Below are 24826 nucleotides of genomic sequence, written 5' to 3' on the forward strand. Positions count from 1 at the left end.
CCCCCTTTAAATCCTTGAAAGATAAGTGACCTTCAACAATGCTTTCTTTCTTCCAGGATAAGATTCCAACTTCTTTAATCTCCCTCACAAATCTGGTATTCCAAATTTTATTTTATTTGATTCTTACTTAACTTTCATTAAGTTCTCCCAGATTCCTCCTGAGGTTGGGAACAAAAAAACCATAAAGAGAATGAGACAATTCAGTCTCATTCATTTCTGTCTTGCTGTCTAAGCCTCTCAATTCCAGGCACTTCTGCCTTTCCAGAGATAAGCGCCACTATACAGTCATATTTCTCCTTCCATAAATGTTATTTTTATATCCCCAGAAGAAAAACACAGCACACTATATGTATAAGTCGTAACTGTAGTCTGGTGTTAAATTAAGTTTTCATTACCAACATATAACTAATAAAGTAGTTTGAGATCAGTGTCTATGACATAATGCACTTAAATTCAACTATATTCAATTTAACTGTAAGAGTCAGGGATTTAAAATCAAGTCCAAAGACAAACCCAAATCCGGAGCAAAACACAACTAATTTGCTAAACTAGGAACAAATCAGAAGCAAATATTTAGTTTAAGGGAACAGCAAATATCTTCTCAAAATATACTAAACCAATGCAAGGTAGAAACCAAACCTTCAAATTTCTTTAAAATATTGAACATGGTAAATGTACAACATCTCTAATTTGTTCCTAACTCCCATATCAATGTTTCACTCAAAATGGAGATATCACTATAATCATTATGGGAAATAAAATGATCTTAATGAAGAAGTGAGTAGAAACCTAAGCACAACCCGACTTTACCACTTGACTTCCATCTTTATCAGATACCAGTTTGTCTTGACCTGACTCCTAATACTTACTCTCATATCTACTTAAGTCCAATTATTAGCAGGAGTCCCACATCTCTACCCGCCACAGCCCTGCCCTGTCCACTGCCTCCATCCCTTACTTAAGCTCAAGTATTATCACCTAATTCTAGAACTTAGATAATGAGCACAAAGGGAGGATAAAAGAGAGAAGGAAAAAATTACAAACACCCTGTCTCCTCCACCCCTAGGAAATTATCCCTAGGAAATTATCTATGGGATAAGACTCCCACCTCTCATTGCAAGTAAAAACTTAAAGCGGACACATTTGTCCCCTACCAGTCTTCTTGACAGTTTTACGAGGACTCCAGTCAACGCTGACATGTGTGTTGAAGTCTTCAATGAGCTGCACAGCTCCCATCAGGTTACAGGGTTGGAACAAGGTCTGAAACTTGGGGTTGAACTGATGATGAAGGGCGATGGAGCTTTGAGCAAAGGTTCCCAGCTCTTTCTGGGAAAACAGGACACAAAGGAGATCTAAGTTCCAGACAATTAATACCAGTAGCCCTTAGCCTCTGAGTGAAAAACTGTCCTTCCTACAATAGTATAAAAACAGGTAAAAATCATCATAAAGTCTTCCATAATTAACATTTTGCCATTAAGACTGTTCTTTTGCTGAGTCCTCAGATATTTGGGGATTTGTGATACACTAATTTGCCCTTGTTTTATTCTCAGTCTGAGTGTTCCTCAGCCTCTTGGGTGTATGGTCTAGCTCCCCAGCTAGAATTAAAATTCTCAAGAGTGAGAGCCATTACTTAATAAAATAAAATAAAAATTTTAAACGTCTTCATTGGTTTCTCTGAAGAACAAAGTATTTCTCATGATCCTCTGAACACAATAAGAGGGAAATAACACTCTGCTGACTATCGAAGGAAGCTCAGACTACTAGCCAACTCAAACTCCAAAGAGACTTACCCAAGAGGCAAAGAATATCCTCATTACCTACCCCAAAGTTCAGGAGCAATTTTTATAGGATTTTAACACATTACTGACAGGGGGATTTTTTCAGAAACTAACTCCTGTGGCTGTAATACGTCTCCGGTCAAAAATGTGTTAAAATTTGAATTTTTTTCTTTTTGGCCACGCCCTACAGCTTGCAGGATCTTACTTCCCCGACCAGAAATTGAATCTGGGCCCCTGAAGTGAAAGTGCCGAGTCCTAACCACTGGACCTCCAGGGAAATCCCCAAAATTTGAAATTAAAAGCCCTTCCTCCAAAATATTTCATAACGCCATGAGCAAAATTAATTTTATACATAAAACACTGATACTGAGCCTAATAAATAATGAATTCAATAAAAAGAAGAGAAGTACCAAAAGCCCAAGATGAGTGGATCTAAAGGTAAGAGAACCCAATAAAAAGGTAAGAGGAATAGTCTTAAGAAACTGAATACTCTCTCTGTCCTTTCATGGGAACCAGTAACTTATGTTTTATCAGCAAGCACATGAAGCCATACGAATAGCTACCAAAACATGCAGGAGAGAAGAATAAATGTAGCTTATGATGAGTCATTATTTGTGAGAAATGACTTCCAAACTAACTGCATACACAATTCTTTAGAGTTAGGGATATTTGAAACCTTACAAGAAATATCCTGGTGGTACTGGCCTCCGAACTGAGACTGGGGTTGGAGGTGGCGAGAAGGTGAATTTGCGTCAAGAGCTGCACATGCTGGGGAGGGAAAGAAAATAATATAGTGACATGTTATGATGCTGTCATTTCAGGAACCCAGAAGACTTTACCAAGATGTTGGTGACTTTAGCATATATGTTTGGCTTTCTAGAGAGACTATGAGAACAACACAGTATCTTGGTATGAATTTTTTTCTCAAATATGGTTCCACTTGAGCAAAATGACAGAACCAGAGGAAGTTTAACCTCAAGCCAGAGGGACTAAGATTAGAAAGAAGAAAAAACTACTCTGGCAATAAGGCTGTTAAATTCAGAAGGGATTACTAAAGATTCTTTGAAATCTATCATTCTGAATACTATCAGGGTCCTTACATGCATTCTTACCTGAGCCATAAGGACACGAACATGATGACCTTTCAAGGTCCTAACTGATGTGAAGATCCTGTGGTCCTGTGGTTTCAGTGGTTATCAAGACACCTATTTCCGACTTTTCCAAAGCTGCTAATTTAATGTTTGGCTTTGAGCCAGGCCATGGGATGATCCAATATTAACATTACCAAGAAGAGTCTTACCTGCTGCATCTGCTGCTGGAGTCTCCTCCTCTGTGCTGGGTCTAGAATCAGAGTCTGATGAACTTTCTCACTCTGGGGCTTAACCCTCTCTACCTCCTGCTGCTGTTTGGCTGAAGATTTCCTCATCTTCAGCTGTTCAAGTAGCTCCTTCACTGTGCGATGCTGCTCATTTAGCAAGTTGGCCAGTGGTTCCTCAAACCTATCCTCAACAGGGAGATGATTGGATTTGAACATTTCCCTGGGTCCACAACACATCCAGTTCCTGCTAATGGTGGGCTAAGCAAGTCTGAACAACTTCCATCTACTGCTAATCCCCAAATCTCACTTTAGCCGATAGGCAAACTCCTATCCTACCCAAATCTTCTCCCAAAGTTGTTAGCATAGATTCAAATAAGATGGTTCTGAATCGCCCCTCAACCATTCTTCTACATCAGTCTTCTAAGTAATATCGTAATGAAGGGGAAATTAAACAAAAATCTAAGAGTAGGGAAGTGTCTGGATAACAAAGCAGCCAAGGAGCTAATGGGAACCCATCACTTTTCATCACACTGACAGCCAAATTAATCTCGGACTTGTTCTTAATGGTGATACAGAATCTTCTCCAAGTTTTCTAACACTACCCTCCTACCCCTACCTCCTGAGAGAGAGAGACTGTGTCTGGGGCTGAAGTAAGAATCCAAATACCTAGCATGCTAGTTCTGAGGCAGAGGCAGAACAAGACACTCAAGTGATTAAGCAAGAGCTGATACTCTGTGCAATCAGGATAAGACCTGCTCAAGTAGCTATGACTAGCAGGTTATCATAATTCAAGAAATCCTCTAGAATTTAGCAACAGTTAAATGATAATAATCTTTATCCCCAGAGGCTGTTGAAAAAAGTTATGTTTCCTTTTACAGTATTTACTGTGAGTATAGGCTGGCACAGGGTGAAAACCTAAAGACACAGGCCTGTCCTCTGTACAATTTTACTGAGAATTGAAATCTCTTGATTATCTGCATTACTAGCAGAGGAACAGAAGAACAGAAGCATGAAAAATGTAGATAATGCAAAAAAAAAAAAAAGCCTGCACCTGACTTTAATAAGTATTACCTGGATGGGTAGTTGATAAGGGGAACACAGGTAACTCACTTTCCCTGTGATATTTTACTTAATCAAAGATTAAGCCAGGTTTGCATTTCTAGCTGAAAGAAAAGCAGCAGCAGCCCAAGCAGATCAACTGAATACCGAAAGGTAACTGAATTGGAATAAGGATTTTTAAGTAGTTACATAATGACCAAATTTTAAAAATTCATACACAGAGTTGACTAGTGGAACTGAAATATGTTTACAGATCAAATCCCATGATAACAAGTTCCCAGGTTCTATTCTGCTACACTAGAATTTTTTTCTATGAAATATGGCATGAAATAAGTGGGTCAAATACAGACTCTAAGAAATTTTGAAATTTGTTCTCAAAAAAAAAAAGGTAAATATATGAGGTGATAGAAGTGTTAATTAACTTGATGGGGGGAATCCTTTTACAAAGCATACGTTTATCAAATCATCAAGCTGTACACTTTCAGTATCTTACAACCTTATTTATCAATAATACCTCAACGAAGCTGAAAAAATAAAGGAACTCCTGAGATTTCTGTTGTGGGTATATTATGGTAGTTATTGTAATGGAGTATGACTGATATTTCTGACTTTTACACAATGATTAGTATACCTTGTCTTTTTCACTAAATTTGCAAGTTCCCTGAAGGTCTAGCTTTCAGGTGGATCCAAAGCTCTCTAGTTAGGTAATGCTGTTAAGTTAAAACACAGGACTAATTAGAGACTATGTGTCTTTCAGTTTTGCTTTGTTCCATGCATGGCACAAACCATACCCTGACATCCAGCCAGTCACCTAAGGATAGTATGCTGCTACTCAGAATGGACAGCAATAAAGTATGGATAAACTATGCAAACTCATCACAAAAACGGGGGAAAAATTTAAAGCCTCTACTCTCCAGTGGGACAATGGAAGTGCTAATTTAAGTAAAGAGGGCAGTACACACATTTCAGACTCCAGGGCATTACTTCAGGTGCTTTATGGTTTGCTCAATTAATGCCTTGGTGACTAACAAAGGTTCATTAACATTTACTAGATGTTAACGACAAACAGAAGAACAAAAGGGACATACTGGATATTACAATTTGGGGTAGTTTCTGTGGCTGGCCACATAGAGTCCTACACACCTCTCCAGCACCACTCACCTGGAGAAGCTGCTATGGATGCCAGCTACTGCTTTTTCTCCCTTCCCAAACAGGTACAGCTTGGTCTATAGCTGCACTGCCCCATAAGGAGACTTATTCACTTGACACCTAACACCCACAAGGGACTCTGCATCCTAATATCAGTAACAGCAGGTAGTCAGGGATGGGAAATTGTTAACCAAAATTTCTCAAAACCTTTTCAGACATACACTTTTCCTCCATTCTAAGTCTCAAGGTCTTTGGTTAGCCTACCGTAGGGCTTGAGGGGTGTTAAAGTTAGGCCGAGGCTCAGCCACACATTCCTCCTCCTCTGGGCCATCATCTTCCATGTTGGAGAACCCCATCTCATCTTGAAACTGAGGGCAAAGGAAAAGAAGGATTTTCCTGGGGAATGGGCATGCAAAAGTCACTCTAGCAGTGAGAAGGGAAAGTAAAGACTAGTTTACAGGACTTTAATAACGTGGGCGCACAGAAAGAGCTTGCATCACAACCTTTCTCACTTCTGGGCTCGCACAATCCTGCACATGGGGTAGCTATTATGCCAGGAAAAAAGTTTCTCAATCAGCCAACTTGTAATGGTAAAGACAGAGCATGGATAACTTGAAATGATCAGAATATCTTTAAAGAGATAAATTTATGAGAAAGGTAACTATTTGGGCTCAGAATAATCTAAAATTAGTTTGCAATCTTTAAGGATGCAACATGTGATAGTGAAGAGTCCATCCAAAAGCTTGCAAGGAAAACTTTATTAAGAATAACCTACATATGGATAATCAAAGTTTATTACTTAGCAAAATTCTCCTGTCACTATATTCTCTCCTGGGTGGACTGAAAGGGGAATGGGCTTGGTTCACACCACCCTTCTGGAGAGAGAGGCCCTGAGACCAAAGGACAGAGCTTGCTGGAGAATCCACTTTTACTATTCTGAGTTCTCATTCAAAGATCATTACTCACAGTTTCAAATAGCTCTTCCATCAGTTCATTCACTTCCTTTTCTGCAAAAAAGCCAAACGGTATGCTGTTGGCACTTGTTTGTTTCATTTTGCCATAGGGGGAATTCCAAGAAAATTCAATGAAAGTTGTTTTCAGCAAGGCTTTTAACAAAATCCCATATCTACCCACCATTCACTCATTCATTTAAAAACATTTATTGAACACCAACTATATGCCTTAATCCCTGGTTCTAGATGCTTAGATACATGACAGGACTTTACTCTCATGAAGCTTAAATTCTAATGGGAAAACACACAAAAATGTAAGCTAGATGATTTTATAATGAGATAAATTCATAGTCTGTTGGCCTATCCTACTGAATGGAGTCAAGAAAGAAGTCTCCAGCAGTGTGTCATAGGACCCTATCTTTGGACCTGAACTATTCAGCAATCCCATCAACAACCTAAAACACCCAGAAAACACACTTACCAAATCTGTAAACGATATAAAGCTGAAAGGGATTGCCAGACCAACTGATGACAGATTCAAAATTCTAGGTTTTCTCAAATTAATTGGATGAAACATAATGGGGATAAATTTAAAGTCTTACATTTAGGATTTTCAAAAATCAGCTTCTTAAGTGCACAAAAAGGTAACATGGCTCAAAAACAATTAATCTGAAAAAGATCTCAATGTTTTGGTTGACCTTAAGTTCAATATGACACAGTAGCTCCAAAACAGTGCTCACAACCAAGAAGGCAAGCATATCACTGAATCAAAGCAGTCTCAGACTCTATCTAGAAGACTGTGGTCATTTCTGTAAAAGCCCTTCTTAAGATGGCATTAAAAAGCTAAAATCCAAATGTTAGTGAGGATGTGGAGCAACTAGAACTGTAAAAAGAATGTAAAGTGGAAAGCCACTTTGGAAAAAGGTTTGGCAATTTCTCAGAAAACTAAGTATACAGCTACCTTATGACCACTGATTCTTCCACTAAATAGCTGACCCAAGGGAAATAAAACATTTGTCCACAAAACCTTGCACAAGAAAGTTCAGAGCTATCTTTATTCAAGACAGCCAGAAATTAGAAAGAACCCAGGTTCCATCAACACCTGGGGATTGATGAAAAATAAACAAATTGGTATATTTATACACTGGAATCCTACTCAGCAATAAAAGGGAAGAAATTAATGATACAAGCAATGTGCATGAATCTCAAAAACATTATGCTAAGTGAAAGAAGCTGTATACAACATAACATATACTATATGATTCCATTCACATGAAGTTTTCAAAGAGGCAAATCTAGGGCTTCCCTGGTGGCGCAGTGGTTGAGAGTCCGCCTGCCGATGCAGGGGACACGGGTTCGTGTCCCGGTCTGGGAAGATCCCACATGCCAAGGAGCGGCTGTGCCCGTGAGCCATGGCTGCTGAGCCTGCATGTCCGGAGCCTGTGCTCCGCAACTGGAGAGGCCACAACAGTGAGAGGCCCGCGTATTGCCAAAAAAACAAACAAAAAATAAAGAGGCAAATCTAATCTGTGATAGAAGAAAAGGGAACAATGGTCGCACCTGGGAGGATGGTGTGGGGACTGACTGGGAAAAGGCAAGTGGGTACTTTCTGGGGTGACAAATCTCTATCTTGTTAGGGGTTTGAGTTATACAAGAGGAGGCACATTGAACCTCACTGAATGGTATACTTAAGATTTCTGTACTACAGCGTGTATAAATTTACCTAAAAAGAAAAACCGTAAACAAATACTGAGTTCTAATTCATGATATGTATGCTGAAATGTTTAGATATCTACAACTCACTATGAAATGCTTTTTAAAAAAATGGATTCATAGATGGATAGCTGCATGACTAAGCAAATATATGAAAAGTTAACTATAGAAGATAGGTAGTGGGTATACGGGTGTCCACTCTACAATTCTTTCAACTCTTCTATATGTTCAAAAAGTTTCATAATAAAATGTCATGGGGGAGAATTTTCTTTAAAATAAAGGCTAGAATCCAGACGAGGGTAACTTGGGGGTTGAAATGTGGAAAGCCTGGCATTTAGAGAAGTGAAAAAACTTGGTATGTTTAGCATAATAAAGAAAAAATGTAGAAAAAGAAACATACTATGCACACTTAGGAGTAAATTACATTTTATGGCAACAAAGGACAAACAGAGAAATATAAAAGATAGATTCAGGTTCAATAAGGAAAATGCTGGGGCTTCCCTGGTGGCGCAGTTGTTAAGAATCTGCCTACCAATGCAGGGGACACGGGTTTGAGCCCTCGCCCGGGAAGATACCACATGCTGGGGAGCAACTAAGCCCATGCGTCACAACTACTGAGCCTGCGCTCTAGAGCTCGTGTGCCACAGCTACTGAGCCCAGTGCCATAACCATTGAAGCCCGTGTGCCTAGAGCCCATGCTCCGCAACAAGAGAAGCCACTGCAATGAGAAGCCCATGCACCACAACGAAGAGTAGCCCCCGCTCGCCGCAACCAGAGAAAAGCCCTCGCGCAGCAATGAAGACCCAACGCAGCCAAAAAATAAAAATAAATTTTAAAAAAATTAATAAGGAAAATGTTAATTGAAGAGGTGTTCAAGAGTAGGACACACTATCTGCAGAGCTGATGAACTCCCTGTCACTGGAGGTGTCCAAATGGACTGAAAGGTCACATGAGAGAAGCTGTTAACAAACGCTTAAGTGGGAGGAAAATATATGTGACCACAGGAGGCTTTCCAAACTCTGTGATTCTAAGCTTTTTTTTTTTTTTGCGGTACGCGGGCCTCTCACTGTTGTGGCCTCTCCCGTTGCGGAGCACGGGCTCCAGACGCGCAGGCTCAGTGGACATGGCTCACGGGCCCAGCCGCTCCAAGGCATGTGGGATCTTCCCGGACCGGGGCACAAACCCGTGTCCCCTGCATCGGCAGGCGGACTCTCAACCACTGCGCCACCAGGGAAGCCCCTAAGCTTTTTTATTTTTAAATTTTTATCATCCATGTAAGAAAAGTCCTATTAAAGGGATTATAATTAAGCATGATAACATAAGATGACATGGGGTAGAAACAAAATTAAAATTCTATCCCAGTTTTTACTTATGACCATAGAACTCTATGACTAGAAAGGAAGACCAATCATTCAGGCAACCCAGAAAAGTTCACTATTTGATTGGCAAATACTGTCAGCCCCGTGAAAAACACCAGCTCTAAGGCAATAAACAACACAAAACCCAGGAGAAGCTCACAGTTTAGGGAAGGAGACAGATATAAATAAGCAACTATGAGAGAGATGAGTATTAAAAAGGACATATAAAATAGTATGGATATAATCAGGAGGAGGAACCAAGATGGCGGAGTAGAAGGACGTGCTCTCACTCCCTCTTGCGAGAACACCAGAATCACAACTAGCTGCTGGACAATCATCGACAGGAAGACACTGGAACTCACCAAAAAAGATACCGCACATCCAAAGACAAAGGAGAAGCCACAATGAGACGGTAAGAGGGGCGCAATCACAGTAAAATCAAATCCGATAACTGCTGGGTGGGTGACTCCCAGACTGGAGAACACTTATACCACAGAAGTCCACCCACTGGAGTGAAGGTTCTGAGCCCCACATCAGGCTTCCCAACCTGGGGGCCCGGCAACGGGAGGAGGAATTCCTAGAGAATCAGACTTTGAAGCCTAGTGGGAATTGATTGCAGGACTTCAACAGGACTGGGGGAAACAGAGACTCCACTCTTGGAGGGCACACACAAAGTAGTGTGTGCACTGGGACCCAAGGGAAGGAGCAGTGACCCAATAGACTGAACCAGACCTACCTGCTAGTGTTGGAGGGTCTCCAGCAGAGGCAGGGGGTGGGGGGAGGCTGTAGCACACCATGGGGACAAGGGCACTGACAGCAGAAGTTCTGGGAAGTACTCCTTGGCATGAGCCCTCTCAGAGTCTGTCATTAGCCCCACCAAATAGCCCAGGTAGGCTCCAGTCTTGGGTGGATAAGTGACCTGGAAGTCAGGCCAAACACCCAACAAGGAGGGAACACAGCCCCATCCATCAACAGTCAAGTGGATTAAAGTTTTACTGAGCTCTGTCCACCAGAGCAACAGTCAGCTCTACCCACCACCAGTCCCTCCCATCAAGCCTCTTAGATAGCCTCACCCACCAGAGGGCAGAGAGCAGAAGCAAGAAGAACTACAATCCTGCAGCCTGTGGAACAAAAACAACATTCACAGAAACACAGACAAGATGAAAAGGCACAGGGCTATGTACCAGATGAAGGAACAAGATAAAACCCCAGAAAAATAACTAAATGAACTGGAGATAGGCAACCTTCCAAAAAAGAATTCAGAATAATGATAGTGAAGATGATCCAGGACCTCGGAAAAAGAATGGAGGCAAAGATCGAGAAGATGCAAGAAATGTTTAACAAAGACCTAGAAGAATTAAAGAACAAACAAAGAGATGAACAATACAGTAACTGAAATGAAAAATACGCTAGAAGGAATCAATAGCAGAATAACAGAGGCTGAAGAACAGATAAGTGACCTGGAAGACAGAATGGTGGAATTCACTGCTGTGGAACAGAATAAGAAAAAAGAATGAAAAGAAATGAAGACAGCCTAATAGACCACTGGGACAACATTAAACGCAACAACATTCGCATTATAGGGGTCCCAGAAGAAGGAGAGAGAAAGAACCAGAGAAAATATTTGAAGAGATTATAGTGGAAAACTTCCCTAAGGTGGGAAAGGAAATAGCCACCCAAGTCCAGGAAGCACAGTGAGTCCCATACAGGATAAACCAAGGAGAAACACACTGAGACACATAGTAATCAAATTGGCAAAAATTAAAGACAAGAAAAATTATTGAAAGCAGCAAGGGAAAAATGACAAATAACATGCAAGGGAACTCCCATAAGGTTAACAGCTGATTTCTCAGCAGAAACTCTACAACCCAGAAGGGAGTGGCATGATATACTTAAAGTGATGAAAGGGAAGAACCTACAACCAAGATTACTTTACCCGGCAAGGATCTCATTCAGATTTGATGGAGAAATCAAAAGCTTTACAGACAAGCAAAAGCTAAGAGAATTCAGCACCACCAAACCAGTTCTACAGCAAATGCTAAAGGAACTTCTCTAAGTGGGAAACACAAGAGAAGAAAAGGATCTACAAAAACAAACCCAAAACAATTAAGAAAATGGTCATAGGAACATACATATGGATAATTACCTCAAACGTGAATGGATTAAATGCTCCAACCAAAAGACACAGGCTTGCTGAATGGATACAAAAACAAGACCCATATATATGCTGTCTACAAGAGACCCACTTCAGACCTAGGGACACATACAGACTGAAAGTGAGGGGATGGAAAAAGATATTCCATGCAAATGGAAATCAGAAGAAAGCTGGAGTAGCTATACTCATATCAGATAAAATAGACTTTAAAATAAAGAATGTTATAAGAGACAAGGAAGGCCACTAAATAATGATCAAGGGATCAATCCAAGAAGAAGACAAAACAATTACAAATATATATGCACCCAACATAGAAGCACCTCAATACATAAGGCAAGTGCTAACAGCTATAAAAGAGGAAATCGACAGTAACACAATAATAGTGGAGGACTTTAACACCTCACTTACACCAATGGACAGATCATCCAAAATGAAAATAAGGAAACAGAAGCTTTAAATGACACAATAGACCACATAGATTTAATTGATATTTATAGGACATTCCATCCAAAAACAGCAGATTACACTTTCTTCTCAAGTGCGCACGGAACATTCTCCAGGATAGATCACATCTTGGGTCACAAATCAAGCCTCAGTAAATTTAAGAAAACTGAAATCATATCAAGCATCTTTTCTGACCACAATGCTATGAGATTAGAAAAGAATTACAGGGAAAAAAATGTAAAAAACACAAACACATGGAGGCTAAATAATACGTTACTAAATAACCAAGAGATCACTGAAGAAATCAAAGAGGAAATCAAAAAATACCTAGAGACAAATGACAATGAAAACATGATGATCCAAAACCTATGGGATGCAGCAAAAGCAGTTCTAAGAGGGAAGTTTATAGCTATACAAGCCTACCTCAAGAAACAAGACAAATCTCAAGTAAACAATCTAACCTTATACCTAAAGGAACTAGAGAAAGAAGAACAAACAAAACCCAAAGTTAGCAGAAGGAAAGAAATCATAAAGATCAGAGCAGAAATAAATGAAATAGAAACAAAGAAAACAATAGCAAAGATCAATAAAACTAAAAGCTGGTTCTTTGAGAAGATAAACAAAATTGATAAACCATTAGCCAGACTCATCAAGAAAAAGAGGGAGAGGACTCAAATCAATAAAATTAGAAATGAAAAAGGAGAAGTTATAACAGACACCACAGAAATACAAAGCATCCTAAGAGACTACTACAAGCAACTCTATGCCAATAAAATGGACAACCTGAAAGACATGGACAAATTCTTAGAAAGGTATAACGTTCCAAGACAGAACCATGAAGAAACAGAAAATATGAACAGACCAATCACAAGTAATGAAATAGAAACTGTGATTAAAAATCTTCCAACATGGCTTTCCTGGTGGCGCAGTGGTTGAGAGTCCTCCTGCCGATGCAGGGGACACGGGTTCGTGCTCCGGTCTGGGAGGATCCCACATGCCGCAGAGTGGCTGGGCCCGTGAGCCATGGCCGCTGAGCCTGCGCGTCCGGGGCCTGTTCTCCACAGCGGGAGAGGCCACAGCAGTGAGAGGCCCGCGTACCGCAAAAAAAAAAAAAAACAAAAAAAAAACAACCATCTTCCAACAAACAAAAGTCCAGGACCAGATGGCTTCACAGGTGAATTTTATCAAACATTTAGAGAAGAGCTAACACCCATCCTTCTCAAACTCTTCCAAACAATTGTGGAGGAAGGAACACTCCCAAACTCATTCTACGAGGCCACCATCACCCTGATACCAAAACCAGACAAAGATACTACAAAAAAAGAAAATTACAGACCAATATCACTGATGAATATAGATGCAAAAATCCTCAACAAAATACTAGCAAACAGAATCCAACAACACATTAAAAGGATCATACACCATGATCAAGTGGGATTTATCCCAGGCATGCAAGGATTCTTCAATATACGCAAATCAATCAATGTGATACACCATACTAGCAAACTGAAGAATAAAAACCATATGATCATCTCAATAGATGCAGAAAAAGCTTTCAACAAAATTCAACACCGATTTATGATAAAAACTCTCCAGAAAGTGGGCATAGAGGGAACCGACCTCAACATAATAAAGGCCATATATGACAAACCCATAGCAAATATCATTCTCAATGGTGAAAAACTGAAAGCATTTCCTCTAAGATCAAGAACAAGACAAGGATGTCCACTATCACCACTATTATTCAACATAGTTTTGGAAGTCCTAGCCACGGCAATCAGAGAAGAAAAAGAAATAAAAGGAATACAAATTGGAAAAGAAGAAGTAAAACTGTCACTGTTTGCAGATCACATGATACTACACATAGAGAATCCTAAACATGCCACCAGAAAACTACTAGAGCTAATCAATCAATCTGGTAAAGCTGCAGGATACAAAATTAATGCACAGAAAGCTCTTGCATTCCTATACACTAATGATGAAAAATCTGAAAGAGAAATTATGGAAGCACTCCCATTTACCATTGCCACAAAAAGAATAAAATACCTAGGAATAAACCTATCCAGGGAAAAGGCCTGTATGCAGAAAACTATAAGACACTGATGAAAGAAATTAAAGATGATACCAACAGATGGAGAGATATGCCATGTTCTTGGATTGGAAGGATCAATATTGTGAAAATGACTATACTACCAAAAGCAATCTACAGATTCAATGCAATCCAATGGCATTTTTTATGGAACTAGAACAATTCATCTTAAAATTTATATGGAGACATAAAAAGCCCCGAATAGCCAAAGCAGTCTTGAGGGAAAAAAACGGAGCTGGAGGAATCAGACTCCCTGACTTCAGACTATACTACAAAGCTACAGTAATCAAGACAATATGGTACTGGCACAAAAACAGAAACATAGATCAATGGAACAAGATAGAAAGCCCAGAGATAAACCCACACACCTATGGTCAACTAATCTATGACAAAGGAGGCAAAGATAGACAATGGAGAAAAGACAGTCTCTTCAACAAGTGGTGCTGGGAAAACTGGACAGCTACACGTAAAAGAATGAAATTAGAACACTCCCTAACACCATACACAAAAATAAACTCAAAATGGATTCAAGACCTAAATGTAAGACTGGACACTATAAAACTCTTAGAGGAAAACATAGGAAGAACATTCTTTGACATAAATCACAGCAAGATCTTTTTTGATCCACCTCCTAGAGTAATGGAAATAAAAACAAAAATAAACAAATGGGACCTAATGAAACTTAAAAGCTTTTGCACAGCAAAGGAAACCATAAACAAGACAAAAAGACAACCCTCAGAATGGGAGAAAATATTCGCAACCGAATCAACGGACAAAGGATTAATCTCCAAAATATATAAACAACTCATGCAGCTCAGTATTAAAGAAACAACCCAATCCAAAAATGGGCAGAAGACCTAAACAGACATTTCTCCAAAGAAGACATACAGATGGCCAAGAAGCACATGAAAAGCTGCTCAACATCACTAATTATTAGAGAAATGCAAATCAAAACTACAATGAGGTATTCTACAATGAGTTAGAATGGGCATCATCAGAAAATCTACAAACAACAAATGCTGGAGAGGGTGTGGAGAAAAGGGAACCCTCTTGCACTGTTGGTGGAAATGTAAATTGATACAGCCACTATGGAGAACAGTATGGAGGTTCCTTAAAAAACTAAAAATAGAATTACCATATGATCCAGCAATCCCACTACTGGGCATATACCCAGAGAAAGCCATAATTCAAAAAGACACATGCACCCCAATGTTCACTGCAGTGCTATTTACAATAGCCAGGTCATGGAAGCAACCTAAATGCCCATCGAAAGACGAATGGATAAAGAAGTTGTGGTACATATATACAATGGAATATTACTCAGCCATAAAAAGGAACAAAATTGAGTCATTTGTTGAGACATGGATGGATCTAGAGACTGTCATACAGAGTGAAGTAAGTCAGAAAGAAAAAAACAAGTATCGTATATTAACGCATGTATGTGGAACCTAGAAAAATGGTACAGATTAACCGGTTTGCAGGGCAGAAGTTGAGACACAGATGTAGAAAACAAACATATGGACACCAAGGGGGGAAAACCGCAGTTGGGTGGGGATGGTGGTGTGCTGAATTGGGTGATTGGGATTGACATGTATACACTGATGTGTATAAAATTGATGACTAATAAGGACCTGCTGTATAAAAAAACAAACAAAAAAAACAACTAATACTACACTTTCTTTGGGTTATTTGTATGGAAATATGTTAATATAAATGTTTCAGACATTACATGAAATTTCTAAAAATCTTATATGTTCTGGTATAATGTTATAAGTCATAATTCTAGTTATTACTTTAAAATGTATATCTCAGAAATAACTAAATTTCCCTGTCAATTGTATTATTATGAACTTTCATCAAATCTTTAACCGTGGTCATTTTTAAGTCTTTTGTCATTTACAGACAGTTCTGGGTGTACTCTGATGCTTTCGCAAAAATGTTCCTATAAAATGGTTTCATCTTCAAGGAATTCATGGAAAAGACCGACAAGTACAGGTTTCTGGTAACTGACGATATGCTGAACTGAATGAATAAGCATTTTCAGAACTCTAATGGAAAACTGATGAATTCATAAAAGTGCTAACAAAAGATCAAGATGAAAAAAAAATTGATTGCATGGGACTGAGTGAACTGATGAGGATGATTATAATTTTTGTGACTTTCTGTTTGAATAAAAAAAAAAGAAAAATCCCACAAGGACTCAGAGGCAAAAAATATACAAATCAATTTTCACTGCAAAGTAAAGGAGCTGTTACAGTGGAGGTTTACTGGACTGAATGTCAATATTATGACATAGTATGAGTGTGTTTCGTGTTTGGTAATTGCAGTCATTGTTGCTTTTGTTGCGGTCATCCATTTACAATGCTTGGTGTCAGTTTATTTATCTCTTGTAAAAATAAAATACAGTGTGTGTGTGTGAGTTGTGAAAAAAAAATAGTATGGATTACAGAGCAAGAAAATCAATCCTAACTGAGGAGGATCTCCCTGAGAAATTATAGTTGACCCTTGAACAACATGGAATTGAACTGTATGGGTCCACTTATATGAAGATTTTTTCAGTAAATATATTGGAACAATTTGGGGGGGATGTGCAACAATTTGAAAAAACCCTCAGACAAACCACAGAGCCTAGAAATACCAAAAAAATTTAAGAAAAAGTTAGGTATGTCATGAATGCATAAACTGTATGTAGATACTATTCTATTTTATCATTTACTACCATAAAATGTACACAAATGTACTCTAAAAAGTTAAAATTTATCAAAACTTACACACACACTTACAGACCATACATGGCACCATTCACAGTTGAGAGAAACCCAAACATAAAGATGCAGTATGAAATCATAACTGCATAAAATTAACTGTGGCATATACTGTACTTCTGTAATAATTTCAGAGCCACCTCCTGTTGCTAGCATAGGTGTTGCAAGTATCTGCTTAAAACATCTCCTGAGCAGTTCGTCTCTCCAGCAAATTGCGTACTGTAGGAAAAGTAATCTCTTGTGGTTCCTGAGTATTTTTCATCAAGTTTAGTACAATACCATAGGCCTTGAATAACACCATGGTACCCATGCGAAGAGCCACTAGTGATGCTGGAAATGCTCCCAAGAAGCAGAGAAAAGTCATGACATTACAAGAAGACGCTGAATTGCTTAATATGTACCAGAGATTGTGGTCTGCAGCTGTGATTTCCCACCATTTCAAGATAAATGAATCCAGTGTAAGGACCATTGTAAAAAATGAAAAGGAAATTCATGAAGCCATAACTGCCGCTATGCCAGCAGGTGCAAAAACCTTGCGCTTTTTGTGAAATACCTTTTTATCTCATATTGAAAATGCAGCTTTTATGTGGGTGCAAGATTGCTATAAGAAAGGCATACCTATAGACTCTAATATGATTTGAGAAAAAGCAAAGTCATTATACGACAACTTAAAGCAAAAGGAAGATGAAGGGTCTAAGTCTGGAGAATTTAATGCCAGCAAAGGATGGTTTGATAATTTTAGAAAGAGGTTTGGCTTAAAAACTGTCAAGATAACAGGAGAAGCAGCCTCTGCTGACGCAGAGGTAGCAGACAAGTTCCCAGACTGAGGAGAAAGGATATCTGCCTGAACAGGTTTTTAGTGCAGATGAAAGTGCCCTATTCTGGAGGGGAAAAAAATTTAAAAAAATAAAGCTTCAAAAGACATTAGTAAGGAAGAGAAGCAAGCACCAGGATTTAAGGCAGGAAGGGAGAGGCTAAGTCTACTGTTCTGTGAAAATGCAGTCACATTTACCACCAGGACTGCCCTTATCTATAAAGCTGCTCACCTTGAAAGGAAAAGATAAACACGAGCTGCCAGTCTTTAGATATACAAAAAGAAGGGCCTTTCTATAGATTGGTTCCATCGATGCTTTGTCCCTGAAGTCAGGAAATACCTTGCCTTTTAAAGTTCTTTTGAAATTGGACAATGCCCCTGGGTACCCAGAACCCCATGAATTCAACACTGAAGGCGTCTAAGTGGTCTACTCACCTCCAAACATGTCTCTAATTCAGCCTCTAGATCGGGGGTCATAAGGACCTTTAAGGCTCATTACACACAATATTCTATGGAAAGGATTATCCACACTAAAGAAAAGACCCCAATGGAGAGAACATCACATAAGTCTGGAGGAAGGATCGCACCACTGAAGAAGCCATCACTGTTAAAGAAAAAGCCATGAAAGCCATCAAACCTGAAACAATAAATTCCTGCTGGAGAAAACTGTGTTCAGATGTCCCACATGACTTCACAAGATTTACAACAGAGCCAATCAAGGAAATCATGAAACAGACTGTGAATATGGCCAAAAAAAGATGGGGGTGAAGGGTTTCAAGTTCTGAATCTTGGAGAAATTCAAGAGCTAACAGACACCACACCAGAGGAATTAACAAAAGATGACTTGATGAAGATGAGTGCTTCCAAAACAGTGCCAGACGATGAGGAAGAAGATGTAGAAGAAGCTGTGTCAGAAAACAAACTGACATTAGACAATCAGGCAGCCGGGTTCTGATTATTTAAGACTGCTTTTGACTTCTTTTACAAGGACGCTTCTATGATATAGACTCTGAAACCAAAGCACATGGTGGGAGAGGGACTGGTACCATACAGAAACATTTTTAGAGAAATGAAAAAGCAAAAAAGTCACACAGAAATTACAATGTATTTCCATAAAGTTACACTCTCTGCCTCCCCTTCCTCCTCCACCACCTCTCCTGCCTCTGCCACCCCGAGACAGCAAGACCAACCCCCCCCTCCTCTTCCTCATCAGCCTATTCAATGTGAAGACAAGGAGGATGAAGGCCTTTATGATGACCCACTGCAACTTAATGAATAGTAAATAATCATCATGTCTACAGTTAATAAACTTATCCGTTGTGTATGTGTGTGTATCTTTGTGTGAAAATCTAATAACTGTATGGCAAGAATTGTATGAGATGTTTTTGTGTCATCATCATCATCATCGCCTAAGTATTCATCATGTAGAACATCATGTACAAGACTTGTATTGAAATGGATAGCCTATCCTTACATAGGCATAAAGTGAGTGATATTTAATATAAAATTAATAATTAATAAAATTAATGTTAGTTTTATTAATGATTTATAATTGTGCTTTCAAAGAATTACATTACCAACTGTGTATCAGTCTATTATCACATTTTTTAAAAATGTAACAATGTTTCCAATCCTGTACATGAATATGACTGTAATACTGTATGCCATAAAAATTTTGTAACCATTTAGCAGTGTACTGCTGAATGGTTACAAAATTTTGTAACCATTCAGGCCAGAGTACTAAGAAGCGATCTGTGAAGCAATCATATCAATTACACTAGGCTACTATCAAGCCATCATACTGTTGCTTCTTCATTATCAATGCATGAATCCTTATACCAGTAAATAAATGTTCCTTTTTCACTTTTCATTTTTCATTGTCTAGTGTTTGTAACATGTATATCTACAGTGTTTTGTATCATATAAGACAATATTAATATAGATACTGACAGATGATTCAGCTTGTAAACAGATAACATAAACTTACAGTATCGATAAATACGGTACTGTAAATGTATTTTCTCTTCCTTATTATGATTTTCTTAATAATACTTTCTTTTCTCTAGCTTACTTTACTTTAAGGATACAGTATACAAAACACATTATATATAAAATACATGTTAATAACTTTATTTTATTGGTAAGCCTTCAACAGTAGGCTACTAGTAGTTAAGTTTTCGGGGAGTCAAAACTTCTAGTCGGATTTTCAACTACACTGGGGTTGGGCACCCCTACCCTCTGAGTTGCTCAAGGTTAACTGTATCTATAAACTGAAGAAAGTAACAAACAAGAAGGGAAGGCAAGTGTATACCAGGATGAGAGCTGAATTGAAATGCAATCTCCTACTTTTCTGCTTCAAGCACAAAATGTTTCCTGACCAGCACATGACACTGTGGACCATTCGCTCCTTCTTGAAAGACTCTTCCCTTGGTTTCTGAGACACAAGGCTTTCTTGTTTTTTCTCATACCTTCCTAGACCCTCCTTCACAATTTTCTCAAAACCTAAATCCTCAAGTCTTTTCTTTCTACACTTTCTCTTTGATTCCTACTGCTTTCCTTTCAATGCAACCTTAACTGTCATAACATACCAAAATAAATGTAACATCTTCATAAAGGAAACAGCATTCTAATCTTAAAAACATGAAAGATGAAATAAAGCAACAAAACAGAACATAAGTCCTAAAGGATTGTGTTTACATAATTCTCTTTGCACAAAGACTTGCATTATTTAGGTACATAATAAACACTTTTGGATACTTATAAAACTTTCTTCATAACCTCGTCAAGAGCCAACGTCTTACCTTCACCATGTTGCGTATACTATTCCAGTACAGGGTCATGCACACGCTCAATAAAAATCAACAGTTCCTGAAATATGTTTTCCATCATTGGCAAACTAGCAATGAAATAATTTTAAACAAATGACTCAAGCCAAGTTATTTGTTTTCCATGCCTCCAATCTTGCTCTCTTTACCCACCAAATCAATACATTAAACTGGCATTAAATCAAAGTGATATTTCTAAAATCCAAATCAGTTCCTATTTATTTCCTGCTTTGAGCTCTTTGAGCTCTCCTTTTTGACAGATCAAAACTCAGATCTAAGGTTCTCCATGAACTGAACACTGCTTAACTCTTCTATCACCACTCACTCATACAACTTAACCAAACTACTTACTATTTTCCAAACACATGTATTGTTTCATAATTCCATGGTTTGCAGAATTCTTCTATTTGCAATATCCCTCTCTGCCCCCATTCACCAAAAATTTCTTATTGCTCCTTCAAAACTAAAATAAAACATCCCATTTTGTGAATCCTTCCCTAACCCATACCATACATTAGGACAGTATAACCCTCTTTTAGGCCACTAGTGTATACACAAACTATTATTATAGCACCTATCACTTGGTACTATAACTGTTTCTGTTTGTATCCCCCTACTAAGCTGACATCCTACAGGCAGAGGCCATGTCTTATTCATTTTGGTACAATCGCTGCCAAATACTCAATACATGACTGTGGGATGTATAAATGAGTAACTGATAGGCTTCCTGAATATATATGTAAATTTAAAGAATTATAGAAATAAATGGGTAGAGGAAGCTTAAATGTCTTGAGTGGGCTACAAACTTCAACCTCAAATATCTGCAAAGTAAACAAAGGTAGATGTGGAGAAGTCAAGACCAGGACTCATAATAAACACAGACTCACTGGTGATTCTTACTGCCCGGTCAGTGCGGAAATCCTCTGTGTCTGGTTCATCCAGGTCTTCCAGGAAATTATATTCTGGATCGTCATCATCATCTGCCTCATCTAGGAAAAAAAAAATGTTTTAGACACTTATTCCCAACTCTGAACTCATATCTCTAATGAAAATTTAAGATGTTCAGCACCATAAGAATCTACTCCAATAAAGCACATTTATTCTGAAGTTTTTATTTTTATTTTATTTTTTACTTATTTTTTGGCTGCGCCACACGGCTTGCAGGATCTTAGTTCCCTAACCAGGAATTAAACCCAAACCCTCAGCAGTGAAAGCACAGAGTCCTAACCACAAGGGAATTCCCTATTCTGAAGTTTTTAAACAACTTATTCTTTTTTTCCTCAGTGCCTGTGCACAGATCATTTCCCACAGCGGACTCATCTCACCTATTCTCCCCAATTAGCCAAGTTCCTTCCTTCCTTCCTTCAAACAAAACTTAAATTTCTCAAAATGCAGCAAAAGCCTGAAAACTGAACATATAATTTATCTCAGTAAACCCACTTAGAGTAGTGCATCTCATTAAAATAATATTTTTGTAAAACTCTTTATACAAAGGCATTGATAGTGAAAAAAGAAATGACCCTAATTCCCAATAATTAGGGAATGACTATAATTATGATGCCTTAGTATAAAATAGTATATACATATAGAATATAAACATTCTATACATGTTCAACACATTCGTGACAAAAGTACAACACAATACACACATAATACTCATAAGCATAAGAAAATTATATCCCTACAATAACTCAGAAATAACTAAAAATATACAAAAATAACAAACATTTGTAATGGCAGAGCATAGAAGTATGGGTATTTTTCTCCCTTGCAATTTTCTCTAATGTTGATGCTATGATGTCTTTTAGATTCCTAACTAAAAATCTTAAAGGAGTCAATCAATTATGGATTGTTATATATATATTTTTCTTTAATAAATTTATTTATTTATTTATTTTTGGCTGCAATGGGTCTTTGTTGCTGCGCGGGCTTTCTCTAGTTGCAGTGAGCAGGGGCTACTCTTAGTTGTGGTACGTGGTCTTCTCATTGCGGTGGCTTCTCTTTGTTGTGGAGCATGGGATCTAGGTGTGTGGGCTTCAGTACATGTGGCTCGTGGGCTCTAGAGCGCAGGGTCAGTAGTTGTGGTGCACGGGCTTAGCTGCTCTGCGGCATGTGGGATCTTCCCGGACCAGGGCTCGAACTTGTGTACCCTGCACTGGCAGGCAGATTCTTAACCACTGTGCAACCAGGGAAGCCCCTGGATTGTTATACTAAGATAAAATTTTTCCTGGGACAACTTTAGATCAGTATCGTCTAACAGAATTTTCTGCAAGGTCGGAAATGTTCTACATATGCATTGTATGACAACGGTAGCCACTAGCCACATGAGGCAACTGAGAACTTGAAATGTGGCTAGTGCAACTGAGGAAGTGCATTAAAACAAAAAGCAAAAACAAAGTCTAGAAAATGAGAATAACTAATTCCTTACCACTATGTAGCCATTACACAGGAGAGGGAGATCTCTATGTATTACAATAGAAAGATGTCTAAATTATATTAAGTGAACGAAGAAAGTTACAGATGCAGGACAATATGTATAGTATGATTCCTTTCTTGGGAAAAAAGATAAATATGTGCTTGATTAAACACAGAGAAAATATCTAGAAAGAATTAACAAAGACTGAAAAATAGAACTCTTTTCTTAATTTTTCATAATAAATATATTTTATTAAAAATAAAAATAGGGCTTCCCTGGTGGTGCAGTTGTTGAGAGTCCACCTGCCAATGCATGAGACGCAGGTTCGTGCCCCAGTCCGGGAAGATCCCACATGCAGCGGAGCGGCTGGGCCTGTGAGCCATGGCCGCTGAGCCTGCGCGTCCGGAGCCTGTGCTCCGCAATGGGAGAGGCCACAACAGTGAGAGGCCTGCGTACCGCAAAATAAATAAATAAATAAATAAATAAATAAATAAATAAACAAACAAACACACACTTTTTTTTTTTAATTTTTGGCTGCATTGAGTCTTCATTGCTGTGTGCGGGCTTTCTCTAGTTGTGGCGAGCGGGGGCTACTCTTCATTGCGATGTGCGGGCTTCTCACTGCGGTGGCTTGTCTTGTTATGGAGCACGGGCTCTAGGCGCGCAGGCTTCAGTAGTTGTGGTGTGCGGGCTCAGTAGTTGTGGCTTGTGGGCTCTAGAGCGCAGGCTCAGTAGTTGTGGCGCACGGGCTTAGCTGCTCCACGGCATGTGGGATCTTCCCGGACCAGGAATTGAACCCGTGTCCCCTGCATTGGCAGGCTGTTAACCTCTGCACCACCAGGGAAGTCCCACACACACATTTTTGATTCATAATCACTGGAAAATTTGTATTGATAAACCCCAATCTAACCTGACATTCTTTACTCAACATTTATTGTTTATTATATATAAATCTGCATTGTATATATATATAGCTATTTAAATGTGAAGGCTTTTTTACCCATCTATAGGTTTATCCCCCAATAAAAATGTTTTAAATCCTTACGAATGGAATCCTGTCTTCGTAATCTCTATAGTACTTTCTATGTAAGTCTCTTTACAGCGGGTTCTTTACCAACGTTGCTGAATAATATAAGTTCTGGGGAAAGCCTATAACATATGGATACTGCACACACGTTTGGACCCCCATCTGTTTAGGTGCAAGAACTACAATAGACAGCTTCTGCCCATACCATACAAACGGGTCAGCCAATATTCTCAGAGAACCCATTTGGCAAACATGTTGAAATATCATTTAGGAAGGTTTCTTCTGAGTTCTGCTTAGCTTTTAGTACCCTGATTGTGGAACCTGCCCTCTGGGTCTAATTACTTTTTTGACTGATTGACAATGTCAGCATCTACCCAGCTGATCTCAATTTTGTGTACCCATCCCCTCTAGTACAGCCTCTTATTTTTTGCAAATGAGACTCTCACTTTTAATAATATGCAGAGCAGATGGTACTAGGAACATGTGAAAATAGTTAGCCACGTAATACTACCAAAATAAACCAGCATATGGCTAAAGTTTGGTACTGTGATCTATATCTAGCATCATTTCCTATTTACCAGCACTCACAAAATTCAGCTGGTAGATCTGCGGATCCAAACCTACCCTAGTCATTGGCTCTATGTTCTCTTTTTTAAATCTATCCTAATAAGGAAACAAAAAAATACTGTTTTAAAGAAAGAGGATTTTCACCCTCCCCACTAACCATTATTCCAATTCCTCGATCAACCCTTATCATACTTATTTCTCCCAGACCAGTAGATTCCAACCATTAGGATATATAAGAATTAGATACCTAGATGATAACCATTAGTGATTCTGATTCAGTAGGTATGGAGTGAGGCCCTGGAATCTGTATCTTTTTTTTCTTTTTTTTTTTTAATTTATTTTGGCTGCGTTGGGTCCTTGTTGCGGTACGTGGGCTTCTCATTGTGGTGGCTTCTC

At 38.7% G+C, this 24826-nt stretch overlaps 1 protein-coding gene across 1 annotated transcript in view; it reads right to left on the reverse strand.

Annotated features, from left to right (window-relative positions):
• GON4L (gon-4 like) overlaps window positions 1–24826 on the reverse strand; it is an 89901-nt gene that overhangs the window by 26085 nt on the left and 38990 nt on the right. Inside the window, exons 12-17 of the mRNA XM_079698475.1 lie at window positions 21308–21409; window positions 6271–6311; window positions 5569–5672; window positions 3079–3277; window positions 2460–2546; window positions 1155–1326 (exon numbers count right to left, since the gene is read on the reverse strand). Of these exons, the coding sequence (XP_079554601.1) occupies window positions 1155–1326; window positions 2460–2546; window positions 3079–3277; window positions 5569–5672; window positions 6271–6311; window positions 21308–21409 (705 nt within the window). The remainder of the gene's footprint in view (window positions 1–1154; window positions 1327–2459; window positions 2547–3078; window positions 3278–5568; window positions 5673–6270; window positions 6312–21307; window positions 21410–24826) is intronic.

Source organism: Hyperoodon ampullatus, assembly GCF_949752795.1.
Source record: "Hyperoodon ampullatus genome assembly, chromosome: 2".
In the NCBI taxonomy this organism is placed as follows: Eukaryota; Metazoa; Chordata; class Mammalia; order Artiodactyla; family Ziphiidae; genus Hyperoodon; species Hyperoodon ampullatus.